General features: G+C 45.7%; 1 protein-coding gene and 1 long non-coding RNA gene across 2 annotated transcripts in view; one reads left to right on the forward strand and one right to left on the reverse strand.

The window, feature by feature from the left end:
* LOC8029571 (diacylglycerol lipase-beta) overlaps positions 1-19,268 on the forward strand; it is a 94,664-nt gene extending 75,396 nt beyond the window's left edge. Inside the window, exons 7-8 of the mRNA XM_042294822.1 lie at positions 17,415-17,556; positions 18,958-19,268. Of these exons, the coding sequence (XP_042150756.1) occupies positions 17,415-17,556; positions 18,958-19,268 (453 nt within the window). The remainder of the gene's footprint in view (positions 1-17,414; positions 17,557-18,957) is intronic.
* LOC121838290 lies at positions 5,874-11,623 on the reverse strand. The gene is made up of 5 exons (XR_006078444.1): positions 11,279-11,623; positions 8,817-11,180; positions 6,840-6,990; positions 6,644-6,744; positions 5,874-6,117 (listed from the first exon to the last, which is right to left on the reverse strand). It is a non-coding gene; the product is annotated as an uncharacterized LOC121838290 (long non-coding RNA).
* Positions 19,269-20,231: the final 963 nt, after the last annotated feature.

Raw genomic sequence — 20,231 nt, forward strand, 5'->3', positions numbered from 1 at the left:
CAAGTTTTATTATCTGGGGGAACCGTCCTGTGTGGCAACACTTGATCGAAACACACCCTAGATATACTCTAAATTGCTCTCCGAGTTCTTTTTTTTACCCTAAAATTACACGCGTGTTGACATGTTACCGAGTTCGGTACACGCTCCGTAGGTTTTTTGTCCTTTTGACCCCGGCACATATTTATTGAGTACGCGATGGGCCTCGCCTAACACTATAGCTGTACAGGCATTCACCAACTACTTCCACACCCGCTATAGTTATCCGTTAAGAATAGACCACTTGCAAAATCAAAGCAATTCTAGCGGCATAGCGCTGTGCAAAGCATCTCGGGTATCCCGTCACAGGCAAATATAGGGCTTGCATTTATGAATGTTTAACTTTTCTTACATTTGTAATGCTCTACGTGTTGCCTACCAATACAAATAAAATGCTAAAACGCGTTTTCCTTTCTTTTCTTTTCTTAGAGGGGGGGGGGGGGGGGGGGTGTTTTTGACATATCAGAGTTTGTGCGCGTGTAAAGAGTACTACGAAGGCACATGGAGGAAGTATGCTTGGCCGGCCATCCTGTTTCATCTTCTGCTCAATATGCTTCCTAAATGAGCCGGGAGGGTCATGCTGCACTATGTCGAAAGCGCACGAGTTGCGGTGACGTCAGAACGACGTCGCCGCAATCAAAGCCGATTGGCTTTGATTAAATGGATATTGGATAGACCTCAATGCTAAATGCCGTAAGGTATACCCATTTTTTTTTTTCAATTAGCCAATAGACTACTTCCATTAAGCCCTGCATGCAACACGGCGCGCGTTGCACTCTGGCGACTATACTTCGTATCATCCTACGATGGACTAGAGGCCAAAGCCACGGGCCGCAAGGTCCAATCACGTTGCAAGTTAAAATATGACACGCTTAACATTGGATAGGGGTGGACGAATGATCCTCCGTGTCCAAAAGCGCTGCATCACTTTTATAGCTTCGACACTGCAAAGAGCCTGTATGACATAGATTTCTTTCCAATGTAAAATTGTTGAGTCACTCAGTGCTATTCAATCCAAACTAGCGTCCGCCCCTCCCCATTAGTGATTCGAGACGCGGGTGCCGATACGCGCATCGAAGCGAAATACCGCGCAACTTGTAAGTGGCTCGTGATTGGATCTGGCGGTCCGTAGCTTCTGCCTTTAGTCCATCGTAGGGTGAGACGAAGTATAGTTGGCCAGGGCCGGGAGGAGAGTAGCATGGTTTCGGTTTCGATCGACACGTCGAGAAGAGATTACACACAGAGCGTGGACTATTACAGCCGTTATCTCATGTTTTCTGGTCCCGAGAGCGTCATTTGTGGCATCTAAACTAACCTAAAGGGCCAGATCTACAAGCTTTAGCACAAGCCCGAGACGTATCGCTTGTCTTAACACATGCTTGTTGTATTTTTGTATTTGAGCCTTTCTGTTAGCGATTCGAGGTATGGTGGACGAGCCAGTGCTGGGAATGTCGACGCTGCGAAGCTCGGGGATCTTGCTTGTGCACGAATCAACAAGCTGTAGCAGCCAATAAGTATGACGAAAATAATCCCTGGAGAAGGGGAACAAGAGGGACAAAGGGCAAACATAAATCTCCAAACACAGCTAGGCGACTGGTGAGCGACCGAAAAAAACAACCTGGTCCGAGTATCGAACCCGGGACCTCTCCATTACAAGTGGAGCGCTCTACCAACTGAGCTATCCAGGGGTTTCACGTCAGTAGAGCAAACGGGTTTTATCAGCTGCCACCAGTCTAACACCAACAAGGGTGAAGCTTGCAAATTTAAGGTTATAATTATAATGCAATTAAATGCAAAGGTGCAAGCGAGCTGCACAATAATGACGAAAATAATCCCTGGAGAAGGGGATTAGACTGGTGGCAGCTGATAAAGCCCGTTTGCTCTACTGACGTCTAACCCGTGGTTAGCTCAGTTGGTAGAGCGCTTCACCTGTAATGGAGAGGTCCCGGGTTCGATACCCGGACCAGGCGGATTTTATCGGTCGCTCACCAGTCGCCTAGCTGTGTTTGGAAATTTATGTTTGTCTTTTGTCCCTCTTGTTCCCCTTCTCCAGGGATTATTTTCGTCATTCTTGTCCAGCTCGCTTGCACCTTTGCATTTAATTGCATTAAAATTATAACCTTATATTTGCAAGCTAACACCCTTGTTGGTGTTAGACCGGTGGCAGCTGATAAAGCCCGTTTGCTCTACTGACGTCTAACCCCTGGTTAGCTCAGTTGGTAGAGCGCTCCTCCACCTGTAATGGAGAGGTCCCGGGTTCGATACCCGGACCAGGCGGATTTTTTCGGTCGCTCACCAATCGCCTAGCTGTGTTTGAAGATTTACGTTTGTCCTTTGTCCCTCTTGTTCCCCTTCCCCAGGGATTATTTTCGTCATTCTTGTCCAGCTCGCTTGCATCTTTGCATTTAACTCCATTATAACAATAAGTATGCGTGCATCGAGCTCGCGCCTTTACATTAGTGTTGATGATCAGAAAGTTTAATTGTTTCGTGCGTCCATAGACGAAATATTACTTTTTGCAATTACTGTTTTCCTAATACGCCTGAGTACGCGAGGCAAAACTCGGAGGCGCCATTGAAAAGCTAAATTATAACAACTTCGCATCTCCTATCTGTACTGCCCCGCAGCACTGCACGAAGAGAAGTCCCCGCCCGCTTGCATTTTACTAACATTCAACATCGCGTATGCGCATAACGTTATCCTGCCAATCATATAGGCACATTCGCACATACAAACCGTTTTAAGAAAGCAAAAGTCGTGCACTTGTGTGAAAAATGTTGCACCGTTCCTCAGAAGTACGCCGGACAGGCATGAACCCCTATGCGGTGTGCCAAACGAACGAAATTATTCAAGGTGCATTTGACGGTTGCTAATGGCCATAATATTTGTTATGTGTTTGCTTTCATCCTGCCTGAGCATGCCGAGATAATTTCAGACACACCGTTCAGGCACAGATCTTAGGCGTCAGTAAAAGCTCGTCCAAAAAGGCTTAGCGAGGAGTAGGGGACGCTTGTTAGGGCCTCTGTCGTAGCTAGCCGATCTCAGCGTTTGCGAAAACTTAATCTTCCATCGGCATAAAATTTGAGTGGGAGATATATGATGACGCGAGGAAGACATCATAGTAACTTTGGTGCAGTAGTGAGGTCGAATTTATTGCGTTTCCTTAAAAGTTCATGCATCAACGCTGGGCTCAACTTTGATACTCCTGTGACAATGCGGCTTCCTTTTCGCCCAATGAAGTTACAAGAAGCGGTCGTTTGGCAAACAAAATACGTGTAAGGCTCCAGGTGACCAAATTTCAGTTGTAGTTCACTGGTACTAGACGGGACTATTGAAATTAAACTCAAAGGTGAAATGACTAAGCCACGTCTTACTACGTTTGCCTACGCACTCCTAATATCCGGTGTTTCGGGAACCAAGGAAAGTGCCCCAGTTTTTGTTTTGTATCGCTCGAGAATGAGTGTATCGTACGTTCGTGAAAAGTCAGATAATCGAAAACGCAAGCAGAGCGTTCGGTCGTGGCGCGATAGCATGAGATGGAGCTGCTCAGTCGAAACCGAAACTGAGTGGTCAATTAGTTCCCAGGGAGCACTGCGTGGTATTTCGCCGCGATGGGGCGCGTCGGTTTTGGAAGAAGTCCATTGGACTTTCTGACATCATCGCAACCCCTGTGCGAAAAAAGCAGGCAAAATTGCACTCCACATAGGCAAAGTCCTTGAGCCGCTGGACGTGCCCGTTTCAAAAGGGGCTCTCACGAAGATGAATGGGTGCGTTGCGAGAGAGCGCGGATTTTATTTTCATACAACGCTGAGATGCACTACTTCGTCAATGGAGCAATCCAAATTGAAACCATGCTACTCCTCTCCACGGCCCAAGAGGTTCCATAATGTAACGCGCGCAGTAGTGCGTGCAGGGATTTTTGGAAGTGGTCTATTCAGTAGATGCTACTGAATGCTACGCCTTCAGCGTTAGCTTTTTGCCTTTTATAGCACTTTGTCACACGTGCAGCCAGCGCCCGGCGAAGGGCAAGAAGCGCGTGGTAGAGACGGAGCTCGCTAACGAATTCCTAGTTTATCAACGACTATGGTTCATTTGACCGCCTCCCTGAGGTAGAATGCTCACTGTTCCATTAGGGTCATACCAGAGAGAATAAAAGAGAAAAAAAATGCACTCCCCCTCTCACCCCGCGTATCGTCCGCTCCGCCGAGTGGGCTGTAGCTAGCGTCCGGCTGGCGTGCAAACTGTTTAAAATCGCGTCATCTTGGAACTTTCAAGCGCAGTTGAGCAGATTTTGGTATGCCAGTTGTCGTGTTATACTATGCTAGATAAAAAGACTCACAGGGTCCAATTGCGCTGTTAACTGCGTGCAAATAAAAAAAATAGGAAAAACTGTGTCAGATTGGCCGGTCTCTTCCCTGCTGGAAATGGACGATGTGAAATGAGGCCAAAATTCACATTGAACCAATGTGCAACTGTAGGTCCAGACACATTGAGCAATATGCATTTATGAAACAAAAACCTATGTGCACCAATTGGTAATCCTTTAGGGAATTCACATTGGGCTGAATTGGTAATCCTTTAGGGAATTCACATTGGGCTGATTGCATTTATGAAACAAAAACCAATGAGCAGCAATTGGCAACAGGTACCCCAGTGCACATTGCATTGAGGGTATTTATGGGGCAAAAACCAATGAGCAGCAATTGGCAACAGGTGCTCCTGTGCACATTGGGTTGATGGTATTTATGGGGCAAAAACTAATGAGCGGCTATTGGCAACGGGCCCCCCTGTGCACATTGGATTGATGGTATTTATGGGGCGAAAACCAATAAGCGGCAATTGACGACAGGCACCCCTGTGCACATTGGGTTGATGGCGTTTAGGGGGCGAAAACCAATGAGCGGTAATTGACAACAGGTGCCCCGGTGCACATTGGTTTGATGGTACCCAGTCAACCAGCAACCGTCTATTAAACATCCGAAAGATGTGTTGTTCGGACATTTAACATATCCAGTGGATATCTGCTATGATTCATCCAACATTGAAAGTATCTACTGTGCAGTGCAAAATGGTTTCCCAGAAAACGTACCACTAACACAATCTGGTTGATGCAGCTGGACATTCAGGACCATTGTAGGATGTTCAGCCTGATCCTGTGGATGTACCATGTACATACCTCAGAAATATTACCTTTCCTGGTATAGGGACCAGCCCTATGCCAGGAGGGCAAGGAAGTGCCTAAGCAGCCTTCATTTTATGCTAGCATATAGCGTGTAAACTGTCCTACAGAAAAATTTAAACGGATAAGAGTCGAATTCTTTACAAAACAAGAGCTCAGAGGGCAGATTTGCTGTATGGCCCGTGCATGCTCTCAATGTATACCCAAATGGCGCATTACAGATGTATAATGTAGCAATCAGGCCCGCAGCAGACATTCTTTATATTGAAGTTTTTTTTTCACCATCAAGCTCAGAAGCTTTACCACAGGATCAGTACAGACGACACTGACAAGGAAGGCGACACTACTGATGCTGACTCGTTTTAGTGAGGTGGACCTCGCCACATGCGAGAGAACTGAAATACGGGACACAAACATTGTCATAAGCTATGACGAACGGCCCTGAGGAATTGACTACTGAAGTCTAAGGCTTCAGTAGTCATATGCTCTAGTGACGAGGACACCGGAATTTTATGAGAGCTGTAGCACCGACTGCATGGCAAAAGATGCCGCTGCAGTCTTGCAGCGTAACTCTGAACGTGAGTAGCGCACTAAATTCCTGCCCAGCCTGTCAGGCATGCAGATCCGTTCTGTAGAAAAAGTTGCAGTGCCAAACAAATCACCATTAACTCTTTATTGTTACTGTTAGACAGACGAGCAGTGCTTGATGCTTTTAAAATAAAGTATAATTTTTGAACAATGCTGCATAGACAGCATGAGGTTTTCAAAATAAAGTATACTTACTGAACAATGCAGGATACTTTGCTTAAAAAAAATGTCTGATAAACATAATAAAAAGCTCAGCACATTCAAGGCCCACTTAAGGCAGTTCACATCTCTATCTCCTGTGGTGCAGAATGTTCCTGAAAAGCAACGAAAAAATGTTACGTTAAAGATATGTGAGCAGTGGTTTACCATTCTATGAAACAAAACTAATAAAACAGTGAAGTTCAAAGTGAAGTGACTCAAATATGCAAGAATTGGAACTGATGTAAATAAATCACAAGTATTTTATGCCTTGTTTTTAAAGCACATTCATGCTGGATGTGTGTACTGTATTGCCAACTTTTGTTTGTTAGATTTACATCAAATATCAGTGTTTTTAAAATTCGTTGTCTATGCATTCTCTTTAATCCATAATAAGGTACTATTACATAATGAAATTTTTCCTCTTAGAGAAACACTCCAAACAAAATTTTTTTAATTTAAAATTATTCAATACTGTTCACACCTGTAGTATTTGCTCTCAAATTACACCAAAAAAGGTGTATTTAAAGCATTCAAATACTCTCATATAGAAATTATGCTTTGAAGAAATTGCACACCATACTTACTGTTCTAGAAAAGTTTGATTTTTGTGCTAACATCAGCTTAATAAGACCAGCTTACCATTTGAGATGACTGATGTCAGGCAGGTGCGTGGCGAAGTTAATCCGTGACCATGGTTTCTACCTTGAAGTCTTCACATTTATGGCAGCTCTGCACTGCATCTGATAAAAGAAAGCAACAGAAGTATGACACCAACAATTCCATAAATCTGGTTCCATGTGAAGCGATCTGCACTACTGTTCCAGAGATTACTTACTTATGATGCACTCAGCAAGGTGAAGGTTCCTGAATGTCAACTTTCTCTTGCGTCCTTCCCACAAACATTTTCGCCCCAACTGGTCAGTCAGCAACCGCTTCGTGATCTGTCTCGTACAGGAAGCATAACCAGATCCACAGACTTTGCTGAGCTGTCGAACATAAAAAAACATCCACATAGCAACCGCTTAGTGCAATCATAACTATAGATTGTATGTTTCTGTCTATTTTTAGTCAACCTTGGCAGGTGTTTATCGGCATCAATTTCTTCATTAAATGTGCTGCAAAAATATTCCAAAAGCCGGGAATCATAATGATAAAAAAACTGCACCGACTTACTCAAGAAGATTAACAATTTAATCAAACGTTTCGTCTCCCATGTGGGAAACATCGTCGGTGAAACCTTGAAGCAGGAATGAGCGAAAGAAACTTCAACAGTCCTATTTAAGCAAGTCCGCATACACATTGAGGAGGGGGCCGCAGCTGGAGTTACAAGCTGATGAGTCATTTCGGATGAACCATGATTCTACGAACCTGCTTGGACCCCACCTTTGTTCAAGCGCCAGAGTGGACGCATTCTCAAAAGTCGAAACTGTGTCCCGTATTCCAACAATGGTCTACGAGTTCCGTCTTCGCTCTTGTCGCATGCGTGGCCTTTGCCATGTCCCTTTTGTGACTTTCATTTAGCTTTAAACAGCATTGAATCATCAATCCAATTCACACATGAAGTTGAACAGAACGGTGCAAAGCCTTTTCTGTATGTTAATGTGTTCCGAAATAGTACCGGTCGCTTATATACAACAGTGTACCGCAAAGCTGTGATACAGGCAACCTCTTAAGCTTTAACTCGCATCATTCTGTCGAACATAAAAGGGCTGTCGTAAAAAACCTACTACACCGGTCCGAACGCATTTCTTCTAATCCTCAATTGCGCGCTTCTGAGAAAAAAGTCAAATTTGGGGGATTTACGTGCTAAACCAACGACGGGCATCTGGCACGCCCCAGCGGAGGACTGAGGATTAATTTGGACTACCTGGGGATCTTTTGACGTGCAACTGAAAGCTCGGTTACACGGCGCCTGCTCCGCAATAAGCCTCTGCCACATGGGGATCCGTAGGCCAGCGCTCTCGCCTCGGAGCCACCGAGGCGGCTTGCGCGCTTCTGAGGATGCTGTTATTGTTGACCTGCTGATGAAGCGGAATTATCCGAAACGTTTTATTGATAACACGCACAAACAGATGGGACAAAGAAGTCAGGATAATGGACAACTTAGGACAGGGCAGGCAACAATACCCTATTTGAGAGGTGCTTTTGAGTCCATTCGCAGGGCCCTCGCCCCTTTGAATATCCGCGCAGCTTTCAAACCCCACCATAAACTATGTGACTTCATTTCTAAACCTAAAGATTACACCCCCCCAGAGTCCCAGTGCGGTGTTGTGTATAAAGTGAACTGTCTAGACTGTGACACATCCTACATTGGGGAGACAGGCTGGAAGCGCTGCACTTGCCTAAACAAACACAGCGAAGACGGAACTCGTAGACCATTGTTGGAATACGGGTCACAGTTTCGACTTTGAGAATGCTTCCACTCTGGCGTGTGAACAAAGGTGGGGTCCACGAAGGTTGGTGGAATCATGGTTCATCTGAAGTGACTCATCAGCTTGCAACTCCAACCGCGGCCCCCTCCCCCGATGTTTATGCGGACTTGCTTAAATAAGATTGTTGAAGTTTTTTCGCTCATTCCTGCTTGAAGGTTTCACTGATGATGTTCCCCGCATGGGAGACGAAACGCTTGATTAAACTGTTAATCTTGTTGAGTAAAGTCGGCGCAGTTTTTTTATCATTAAATTTGCTACTAATATTTATACCTGCTCTTATTGAGGCACTTCCGACATTTAAACTGAGGAATTTTGACGTCTTTATCTCAATATGGCGATTGGATTAAAGATTATACCACTGGGCACGGGCTTGGGCTTACCCGAAAGCCCAGGCCTGGGATGGGCTCGGACTTTTGACTGTGGGCCCGGGCCGGGCTCGGGCCAGCACGTTGATTGGCCTGGTTCGGGCCAGCACGTTGATTGGCCTGGTTTGGGCCAGCTGTAATTGACCATGATGCTGACAGAGGCCATCGTAGAAATCGGCGTCTCGGTTATCTCAGCAACATCAACTCCAGAACCACTAGACAAGTACCCATGAACGTAGGCCCACCTTAAGACAGTGGACGGCAGCGTCGTTAATCATGAGGTGAGCTTCGGGTTAATCCCAGTGGCGTGATGTTTTTGCTTGTGGTGATAAATAGCGGCAAACCAAAAATAAACCGACATTGAAGCGCTCTGTCAGGAATTAAAAATGGGGGACTCAAAAGCATTAACGCTAAACAATCTCAACCTAATTGATCATGAGAAACACTTATCTCTCTCGAATAATAGCTGGGAAGCGTTAACATAACGGCAATGATGTAGTGGGGAAGCTTACAGGCCTAGTAAACAATTATACACATACTGGGGAATGCCTGGCACATATTCAGGTATGAATACATGCTCAGATCTACAAAATATTTTAGGAGAAGATACAAACTGCAAATTAGTAGTCTTTCTTAGAAAACACATTGACGTATCTTAATCACAGTGCTAAAACCCATAAAAACACTTGATTACAATTATTTTAATAAAAAAAAGTTCTGAATATGTACATGACACCAGCAGTCATAACTTTGATTTAGTTCATCTTTCAACTGTGCAGTGAACCAGAATTAATACAATACGACAAAGTTTCCGTATACCACTTTAAAATAACCACAAACAACGCTTTTCAGATCAGTATGTTTTGCTATAAAAGGCTTATTATAAAGCCATAGTCCTTACAGTATATTATAAAGCTTTTAGTCTTGCTGCATCCAGTTGTGGCTTTGCTTAGCCTTTGTGCGGTTTGAAGGTCTGCCGGTTACAATTCGCCAAGGAGGCCATCTGTGGCGGAGATAATTACCAAACCTTACCGGATGAACATTGATTCCCTCTTCTATTTGAGAACTTTCGTGTGTGAAGTCTTGTTGAGCCACATGCCATTGCCAATGCACACATAGAAGACATAAACTTCAGTTCATCTTTGAAGCAGCACTATGTACAGGAAATTTGCCAGCGCAATATTCGTGACTCCAGCGAAATCGACGCCGCGTAGCGGCAGCGCCGAGAAGCTCAGGAGAGGAGGTTGTCCCGACTCTGTCGTCTGCTATCGCTGCTTGGTTCTCGTAGGCAGCATAGAAACAAACATTGTTTCCAGTAATTATTTTAATGATTCCACCGGGTCCTCCCTACGCACTGAGTAGACGAACGTTTCTAGGGTCGAAAAATCGCTTTGCATTCAAATGTAACACCGATTTTATGCTGCAGTGCAGGAATTTGTGATGGTCCGCATACTGAACAACGAAAACGACCTTCTTTCGTCCCAATTTTGCCTGAGCAGCGCGCCATCTATAGTTCGCTGGAGTCGCGAATAACCTGGACTGGGATTGAAAACAGGGGTCCTATTTGTCAACGGCATGCCTCAAAATTAATTTTGTTGATGAAAAAAAAATTGTAGCAATATTTACGCGGCAAAACGCAATTTGAGTTTGGCACAAAACCGAACCGGTGTAACTAGCAGGTATCCTTCTTACCTCATTACTGTCGGAGTTAACGATTTGAATGATTCGACGTGATCCCTCACCCTCCTCCTCTTCTTCATCTCCTCTCTCTACCCCAACGAACTAACAAACAAACAAACATGCACGCACGCATGCACACAGATACCTCTTCTCCAAATAGACACAGACTGCGCCACGCCTTGACAGATATAATTCATTCTAACCTTAAGCCTATCAGCACAGAAAAAATGTTAAAACACATTAACGAGAAAAGAGTCAAAGTACAGGCTAGCTGGTGGAAGTCAACCATTTCGTCGTTTACCCTGAGACTGGGGGTTTTTTGAAGAGCAGAAGTAACAGAAAAAACAGACAGGTCTTGAGACCTGTATGTTTTTTCTGCTACTTCTGCTCTTCAAAAACCCCCCAGTCTCAGAGTAAACGACGAAATGGTTAAAACACATAACCTTTACCTAGTTTCTGGGCATATGAAAACAAACACACGGCACCCCTATCAATGAAATTCCTTGTACTTGTGACGGCATAACTAAAGAAAATCTCAAATTTAAAATACGTCTTATGAATAGCTTCGCAAGCGCGAAAATGAAATTACAATTACCTGACTCACACAAGCTTCCTCCAGCCCTCCCGGGCAGTCACTCATCTCGTCGGAGGTACTAGCACCCGCTTACTGTCACTGGGTTTCCGCGTCACTCTGCGATCCTGAAACAACCGGCGCCGAGAGTTACTCCCACATATTGTGCTTAAAGAAGGAGATGGTCACTAGACTGGGCACAACGCGTGTGGAGACTAGAACTTACCAAACAACTTTAGGATCCGCGCCTTGAAGAAGTCCGATTCCGTTTCGTCACAATGCTTGACGGGCAGAAATTTGAGATGATATGTGGCTCATGGTCGTCCTCAAGACGTACGCTTGCATAATCGTTCGTAAAATTCCGGCCGCTCAACTGGTCTCGACTCTGCAACGTGCTTCAAGCGGTTAGACTTCCCGCGAACGTTGCTTCGACAGCTTCGGTTCTTCTTCCACGCTTCCTTGTCCTCCGGCCGGACCGTTCGGTTTATCACGTCGGGCCACTTCCTGACGCAGGGGATGTATCACGTGACTATAATACTTCGTATTTTAACTCTTGTTTTTGTTTGCTGAAGTAAACAAATACTTATAAATTTTACTTATTGACCTTAATTTAGCAAAAAATTTGCATAAATTGCACTTTGAAAACTTATTTTGTACGCAAGGCAGATAACTGCCTTGCGTACTCCAAAATGATGGAAGCAATAAGTTGCCAAAACCTGTTTTTAGGGTTTCAAGCCGAGTAAACAAGACAAATATAATTAAACTTCGTTGTTTGTATGCAGGAGGACTTATATAACACAACAATACATTTTTTCCAAAACGAAAAAGAAAGTAAAACTTCGTCCGCCGTATATGGCAGCAACTTCTCCACTGCGAAACCTATGCTGGCAACGTAAGCGGTTTTAATATGGCAGCCTCCGCTTTGCGCCGCGTTTCCTTTCCCTCCTTCCCCCCCCTGGTTTTATATGTCATGCGGGCTATGCATGCGGGTGACCCCACTGTTCACTCTATTGACTCCAGCTCACTTTATATTGTCACGTGGTGTAACCCGCAAGCCCGCAAGTGTGACTGATGCACTTAAGAAAATAATAAACGTTTCTAAAAATTATAGTATTACTTAATTGTCAAATGTAAATACTGAATATATATTAAACTTATAATGGAGTAATTTTTATTTGTCATTTTAATTAAAAAATTGCATTTGCTGCGGGACGACGTCGGTGCGAATTTTAAAATTTGGATTTGAGACACGTAGGGTGTCGCGCTGTGCGACCATGAACCCAAACAAAAAAATATACTTGGAGCCACTAAGTATACCCAGCTTGCCAAGGACAACAGTCCTGAGACGAAGTTGTGTCCTGAAAAATGCTACAACAGGCCAGGGACCAGAACCGACGTCGCCGACAGCAGTTTCTGTAAGCTCGGTTGTCTCGGAACACTGTGAGACAAAAACTCCCCGTGAACTAAGTAGTACCAATGAAACCAGAAGCGGTCACAGTACTGGGCCAGTTAGTGAAGACACAAGTGATAAAATTGTGAAAGTGACGGGAGATTTGAAGACCGATTTCCTGTCCAAGTTTCCGAAAAGGCTACTGCCAAAGACGAATGTAACGAGTCTGACGTACCCTGTTTCGGCTGGCCTTCATTTTAATTGGACGCAAAATGAAGGGCTTCTGAATCTCGAAAACTCCATTGCTGGAGTGTACACTCTTCCCGGCATCAAGGAAAACTACAACATTGGGAAGCCAGAAGCCAAACTAAAGGCCCAAACTGCCAACAAGCGCGTAAAATGCCTTTCAAAAAGGAACTTCCTTGCTCAACTACAAAGTGGAAAGCGCTGCCTGACACTTAAGGCCCGTTCACACTCTTGCAACCGAGTGCGACCGAGAGAGACCAAACCGGTTTTTAAGCCTCTTGCGATCTCTTAGGACCAGCTCCGCTCAGTGCATCCGGTCCCAAGAAGTCTTTCTCGGTCGTAGTCGGTTGCAAGAGTGTGAACGCGCCTTTACTGTGCGTGAAACAAGGTGCAATCATCATTTCGGGAAGGTCATCCTTATTTCGTGTGTGTGTGTGTGTGTGCGCGCATTTTATGTGCTTTTTTTAATGACTTCTACGGTGTTAATAATTATTGGATGTTATTCGGCACTACCGGCTTTTCTTTTCTGTTAATAAAAAGCATGCCCACGATAGAATGTGCACGTGATCTGCCGCCCCAGAACGAGCGCGTAGCCTCTGCTAGGGCTCAAACAGGATACGTTCACATGGCAAAATGGAAGCCTGAAGTATCGCACTTTTTCGCCAACTCCGCCAAAGTTTTAAAGTCCCGACGTCGGAAGTCTGAGAGCTTTGGACCAATCGTGAAAGATGATAATAGGATTTTTGAGTCAGTGTTATTCTGTTTTTGACCCGGTTTTACTCTGATTTGCTCGGTTCTGGAGCGAAATTTATACAAAAACGAGAACGTTCCACTCCGAAACCAGGTAAAACTGAATAAAACGGAGCAAAGTCTAATGTGAATACATAATCCAGTTGGTGCAATCGTTTACGCTATTACTGTTACTGAAACATCCTGGAAAACAAAAGGACAGAATACACCGCTAAAACTGCAGAGTTCCGATGATACCTGAATTTCGTGGCTTGCCTATATATAATTATTCATGAATCTTGTGCATACTATGTGCACACACAATGTTCCCGTTCCCCATAGTCTTTTCTTTATGTTTTACTGGCAGCCGCATGTTTTATAATACGAAGGAGGACAGTACATAATCAGGAAATTCTAAAACACGTGACAAAAAAGAGTTTATATTCACTTTATTAACTGAATGTTTTATTTAATTGGTGTCTACATGGCCCAACCCAAGTTATATAGCTAAAAAAAGATGTTTATTTGACAGAGAGGAACCCATCGGGCACGCACGTATCTGCACGGGGGGAAGGGCGGGGGGGGGGGGGGGGGGGACCATGGCCCCCCCCCCCCCCCTCCTCCCAAACCTTTCATTTGGTGGGGCCTCCTTTCCCCCCTCCCCCTCATACAGTATTTTGTCATGGGCGAATCAAAATCCTGGCTGCGTGCCTGTCATCGGGTATATTTGCGGCAAAAATTATTTTCCTGTGCTCAAAACATAAAACTTTAGTATATAACAACTCTAATTTCTCCACTAAGCATACTGTTTAACCTGATAGATGCCCACTTAATAGATTTTATGTTCTGTATTCTCAGTCGACCATTAAAAGTTCTCGATCCGAAATGCATTCCATTTCACCAATGAAGCTTTCAGTTTAACCAGTACAACTTGTTATTGGTCCTATTGAAAGACCAATAGGCACTTGTATTCCGGACCAGAAAACATTCGTGTTGTTCCCATAGAAGTTTCTACTTGTCCCATAGAAGTTCCTGCTTGTCCCACAGAAGTTCCTAATGGTACAAGAGAAGTCTGTATTGGTACGATATAACTTGTTATCGGCCCAGTAGAAATGCCCATCGGTACGATGAAATCCTATTGATCGCATAAAAATCTCTATCGGTCCCATAGAAAATTTTTGCAAGGGTGTGCTAATTTGGCGATTGAGCATTGTCACTGCCATACTGCACCGAGTTCACTTCTCTGCAGTGCATGGCTCTTGGCTATCTCCCGTACAATGTCTCTGCCACATAGCGCCACTGGCTGCAATGAGCGGTAATGAGCAAACTGAGTGTCGTGCACATTGACACAATTGGCATCATGGCGCTTGCCCCCTAAAGTTGACTTTCCCTCAACCGATTCTTTGGCCTTCCCCCGTGCTGCGGCTTCTCTGCAGCATTTCCAGTTGCACCAATGTGCAAAACATCGGATTTTTTCATCGGCGCCAATTGCACATTCATGCTCATAGGCTTTGGCTATGCATTTCAAATGGAACAGGCCTGCCATTTCCAGCAGGGCGATGATACCTGAATTTCGTGGTTTGCCTATATATAATTATTCATAAATCTTGTGCGTACTATATGCCCACACAATGTTCCCGTTCTCCATAGTCTTTTTTTTATGCTCCACTGGCAGCCGCATGTTTTATAATACGAAAGAGGACTATACGTAAGTAATCAGGAAATTCTAAAACACATGACAAAAAGATGTTCATTTTCACTTTATTAACTGAATGTTTTAATTAGTGTCTATATGGCCCAACCCAAGTTATATAGCTAAAAAGAAAAGGTTTGTTTGGCAGATAGGAACCCATCGGGCAGGTACGTATCTGCAGGGGGAAGGGGGGGGGGGGGGGAACCCATGGGGCCTGCCCTTCCTCCCCCCCCCCCCCCCCCCCAAACCTTCCATTTGGTGGGACCTCCTCTCCCCTCTCTCCCTCATACAGCATTTTGTCATGGGCAAATCAAAATCCTGGCTGCGTGCCTGCCACCGGCTATGTTTGCGGTAAAAGTATTTTCCTGTGCTCAAAACATTTCTCCACTAAACATACTGTTTAACCTGATAGATGCCCACTTAATCGATTTCATGTTCGGTATGATCCTCACCTTAAATGGTCCAATAAAAATTCCCAGTAGACCATTAAAAGTTCTCCATCCGAAATTCATTTTATTTGACCAATAAAGCTTTCAGTTTAACCAGTACAACTTGTTATTGCTCCTATAGAAGGACCAGTAGGCACTTGTATTGAACCAGAAGACATTCGTGTTGTTCCCATAGAAGTTTCTACTTGTCCAATAGAAGTTGCTAATGGTACAATAGAAGTCTGTATTGGTACGATATAACTTTTTAGCGGCCGAGTAGAAATGCCTATTGGTACGATAAAATCCTATTGATCCCTTAAAATCTCTATGGGTCCCATAAAAAAGTTTTACTAGGGTGTGTTAATTTGGCAATTGAGCACTGTCACTACTGCACCGAGTTCGCGTCTCTGCAGTGCATGGCTCATTGCTATCCCCCGCGCAATGGCTCTGCCACGTAGCGCTACTGGCTGCAATGAACGGCAATGAGCAAACTGAGTGTCGTGCACATTGAAACAATTGGCATCATGGCGCTTGCCCCCTAAAGTTGACTTTCCCTCAACCTATTCTTGTGCCTTCCCCCGTGCTGCGGCTTCTCTGCAGCATTTCCAATTGCACCAATGTGCAAAACATCGGATTTTCTCATTGGCGCCAATCGCACATTCATGCTCATAGGTTTTGGCTATGCATTTCAATTGGAAAAGGCCTGCCATTTCCAGCAGGGTTTGGCGAAAAGTAAATCCGGTTGCTGTACAAAGCTCGTACTGGTGTAGGCCTTTAGCGACCATGAGTGGAAGTCTGAAATAATAAATAAAACGGGCTCTCCTGCCGCAATACACGCAGTAGTTGAGGGTAGTACTGCCGGCTGACTCAACTGCTATTTAAGTAACGGAAAAAAGATATGCTAGTTGGTCATTTAGCAAAATAGAACAACAGAGAGCTATAGGCTGATCTTGGAGTAGCCACAACTATTCTAAGAACGCGAACCACTTCACAACGGCAGCCACGAGCGAGAGTTCGATGTTCGGTAGAGCCCGCCGATACAGCCCAAAGATGGAGAACGGCAACCTCCCGGTTCGTCGACTGCTAGTGGAGTCGGGCGCGTGCCCTCTCTCTCGTTTTACCCCGCCGAACCCGCTGAACTTCCCGGATCTGTGGAGAGGGCGCTGCGGTCGAACAAAATGGTGCCGCCCAGAGAGAGCGCAGATTCCTGATTCCTGAGCTAAAATATTGACCAAATTAGTTGCGTACGTTAAAGGAGGACAATTTAGCTAAAGTCAGTGGCAGGTTAAAAACTCAGTAGTATACGTGCTTTTAACGACACTTCGACGCACGCCCAGTCAACGCCCGGCGAAAGGCGACGAGCGCGTGTTGGAGGCGGAGCATCTATACGGTGACAGGTTCAGAGCAAAGTGGAAGCTCCTCCCACATCTTTCCACTTTAGCAAAGTGAACGCTGGCGAGGAGGCGACCTCCTCTCCAGCGTTCGCTCTGCTAAAGTGGAAAGGGGTGGGATTGAGCTGGGGAACTTTACTCTTAACCTATCACCGACCAAACTTGGTTCTCACAACCTGGCATGTTTGACGCGAATCACGAAGTAGTAATTACGTTGCTGCACGCCGGTTGAAGCGACCCAAGTTTCTCGCAGTCTGACAGAGGACTATTCGACCTTGGCGCCGTGCAAATAAGGTACCACTTGCGCGTTCAAGGGTCTTTAATCCCCCCTCCCCCCCCCCCCCCCCCACACACACACACACGAAAACATATTTCCTTTTTTTTGGGGGGGGGGGGAGGGGGGGGGGGGGGGGTCAAGCGTTTTTCAGACCGGAAGTACGTTGGTTGCAAGATTCATAAGAGGTGCATCACCTGCACGCTCGCAGACCGTCGACGTGATGCCGTCTGACCTGTTCTCGGCGCTGTGCCTGATGCGGAAAAAGCAGCGACGCCTGCTGGCTCTTACGGGGTCGACCACCGAGACGCCGCCCATCGGTGCCCTGGTGCCCTACGGCTGCTGTTCCATTGGTACGTGTTCATAACCACTCACGGATGGGTGTGCCTTACTAAGGCCGCTCTATGGCGATTTTGTAAAATTAACAGCGCAAATGCGACAATTAAGGATAGACAAGGGAGACAGGATAGAGCGCCGACTAACAACTGACGTTTAATGAAAAAGAGAAAGACGAAAAAGAACCTAAAAATGCTTTTAAAATGTGCCTTGTCTATCCTTGTCGTATTTGCGCTGTTAATTCCACAAAATGATCAACCAACTAGCCCACCATATGATTGTGATGCAGTTTTCCTCTATGGCAACATCATCTAGATTCTAGAATAATGTGGGCCTCTGAACGCCCCACTCTTCCTCCCTGGTACGTCATCACAGCCGAGCGTCCTTCGACGCGCTGATTGGACATGAGGACAAGCCGAGCACTGACGCAGCACTCGTATCCAATCTCTGTCTTCGCTCCATCTCACCGCGATGGCGTCAAAATTCTAGTCCACAGGATTTGATTGTCCTAGGTGGTGATGTTTAGGGGGGGTATTCACTAGATACCGTTTCTGAGTGCGCTGTTCAGCGCGCACGCTTAGAACGAGCTCTCATTTATGGGTTGCTAAGCACCAGCGATCTTGACAGTGTGGAATGCGCGTTGCAAAAGAACTGTGAAAGCTCGCCGTCTGCACACACTTAGCGGCCGCGTACTCAGCCATGGCTTTCCTTCTTACCAACACGCTCATCCTCAAATATTTATCTGCCCCTTTCCGACAGACGACGCCATTTATGAGTGCAGCTAGAGGTGAAAGAGACTTTGTCGGCGGTTGGCTAAGAGATGTGCACTTGTCGTCAGTGATTGTGATGACATGAGTCTCCGTTGAACTCTGACGTAACATTCGTGTCCACGATCATCTTTAAGGGGTATTCAGACAAGGGAAAAATCCCTGGAGATTTCTCCACAGCACTCGCATCCGGCGACGAAAACGTCAGGCTTTGCGATGTGCAAAAGCCTCGCGTTTTCGTCTCGTGATGCGCGCGCGCCGGGGAGAAATTCGCGGGATTTCTCCCTCGTGTGAATTTAGGAGTCGGCGATAATTCATTCAGACCCACTGCCGGGACGTCAAATATTTTAGTGCACTGGCTTTGATTGTTCTAGGTGGTGTTGCCTGAACGCTCATCCTGCCTGAATTACAATAGTGTGCCTAGATTTCAGAGTATTTGCAATATGAGCTGCGAGGAGGTGACGAGAGTTGATCGCCTGAAAGCGACTCTTCCTTCCCTCCCGCCTTTCTCCTCGCCGCGTGACAATGCAACGGATGCGCTGCGCAATTGCAACCAATCTACGCCGGTGATGTCAGCCATTAAAATGCTCTCTACGGTTTGGGCGCGTCTCCCTCTAAAATGTATTCTGTCTACCATGCCATCACCTGCAGACATTCCACCAATGGCCATCAACGGTGTGGCCAAGTCACCACCGCCGTCGTCGGGTGACCCCATCATGACCAGCAAACCGAAGCGAGTGGTGGTCAAGCGCTCGCCGAGCATCGGGGTTCCGGCCTGGATGACACCGGAAGACGCCCTGCACTTTCTGCGTTTCGCGTGGGGCTGCTACGGATGGCCAGCCTACATGATGTCGCATCTCTGCACGGGACTCTGCAACCTCTGGAGCGACATCAGGTGCGCTGACATGCCTCGGGGCGCATCCTGCACTGTAAAACATTTCCCACTCTCAAAGGCCGGTTAGTAGAACGCTGATGCAAGGCTATTTTGAACAGAACTTAGCACTGATGCGGCGCTGTATCACTGCTGTGTTACTAATACAGTGTGAAGTCGTCGCTGCGTCGGCAAAGTCAGCGATATGTCAAGCGTTGACTCATAGCGCTGAGTACCGCTGTGGTGTATTCGGGAACAGGCCTTTATGGTGAACTCTGCCATGATGTATGCTGACTAGTACAGAAGTTCCAGAAAGTGCTAGCCCCTTTCTCTTTATCTCTGCTACTTTCTGGAACTTTCACTTACCTTCAGATCAGGGGCTCTAAGCTGGACATTTGGTGGGAATGTCGCCGAGATTTCTGACGGCCGCGATTGGACAGCGCCGCGCTTGGCCTTGGCGCTGGCCAGTCGGGGTCGTCAAAAATCTCGCAGACTTTTTCGCCGAGTGACCAGTTTAGAGCCCCAGCATAGGGTCAATTTGCGTGGTGGTAAAATTCCTACCAGCTTACCTGCACCCTTTATTATTTTATTTTCTGCATTGGGGGAAGGGGGGGGGGGGACTTAGCGTTTTAAAGGTGACCACTAAGGTCAGTTACGTCCCTCCGGTAAACCGGAAACGGTTAGGTGCCAACCAGGGATGGGCAAAATACATGCAAATATGTATCGAAATACAAACACAAAATACTTCGTCAAAAATGTATTTAATTACAAATCTAATTACACTTCCAAAAAAGCATTTAAGTACAAGATACAAATACAACCAAATGTATTTGGTCTCCTCCAAATATATTTTCCAGATACATTCCTCAAAATTTGCGTCAGCGGGGTTTCTGGCTATCTCATTTTAATTTTGCATCGCACACTCGGGAGTTAGTGTGCGAGGCTCTACTAACGTAAGAGGAATATAATTTTTAAAAAATGTAATCAGCTTGGACGTAATAGGTGAAAAAAGTACAGAGCTTCAAGCAGCTTTTTTTGTCGATTACATTTTGGT

The sequence above is a fragment of the Ixodes scapularis genome, unplaced genomic scaffold, assembly GCF_016920785.2.
Source record: "Ixodes scapularis isolate PalLabHiFi unplaced genomic scaffold, ASM1692078v2 PGA_scaffold6__148_contigs__length_123643588, whole genome shotgun sequence".
In the NCBI taxonomy this organism is placed as follows: Eukaryota; Metazoa; Arthropoda; class Arachnida; order Ixodida; family Ixodidae; genus Ixodes; species Ixodes scapularis.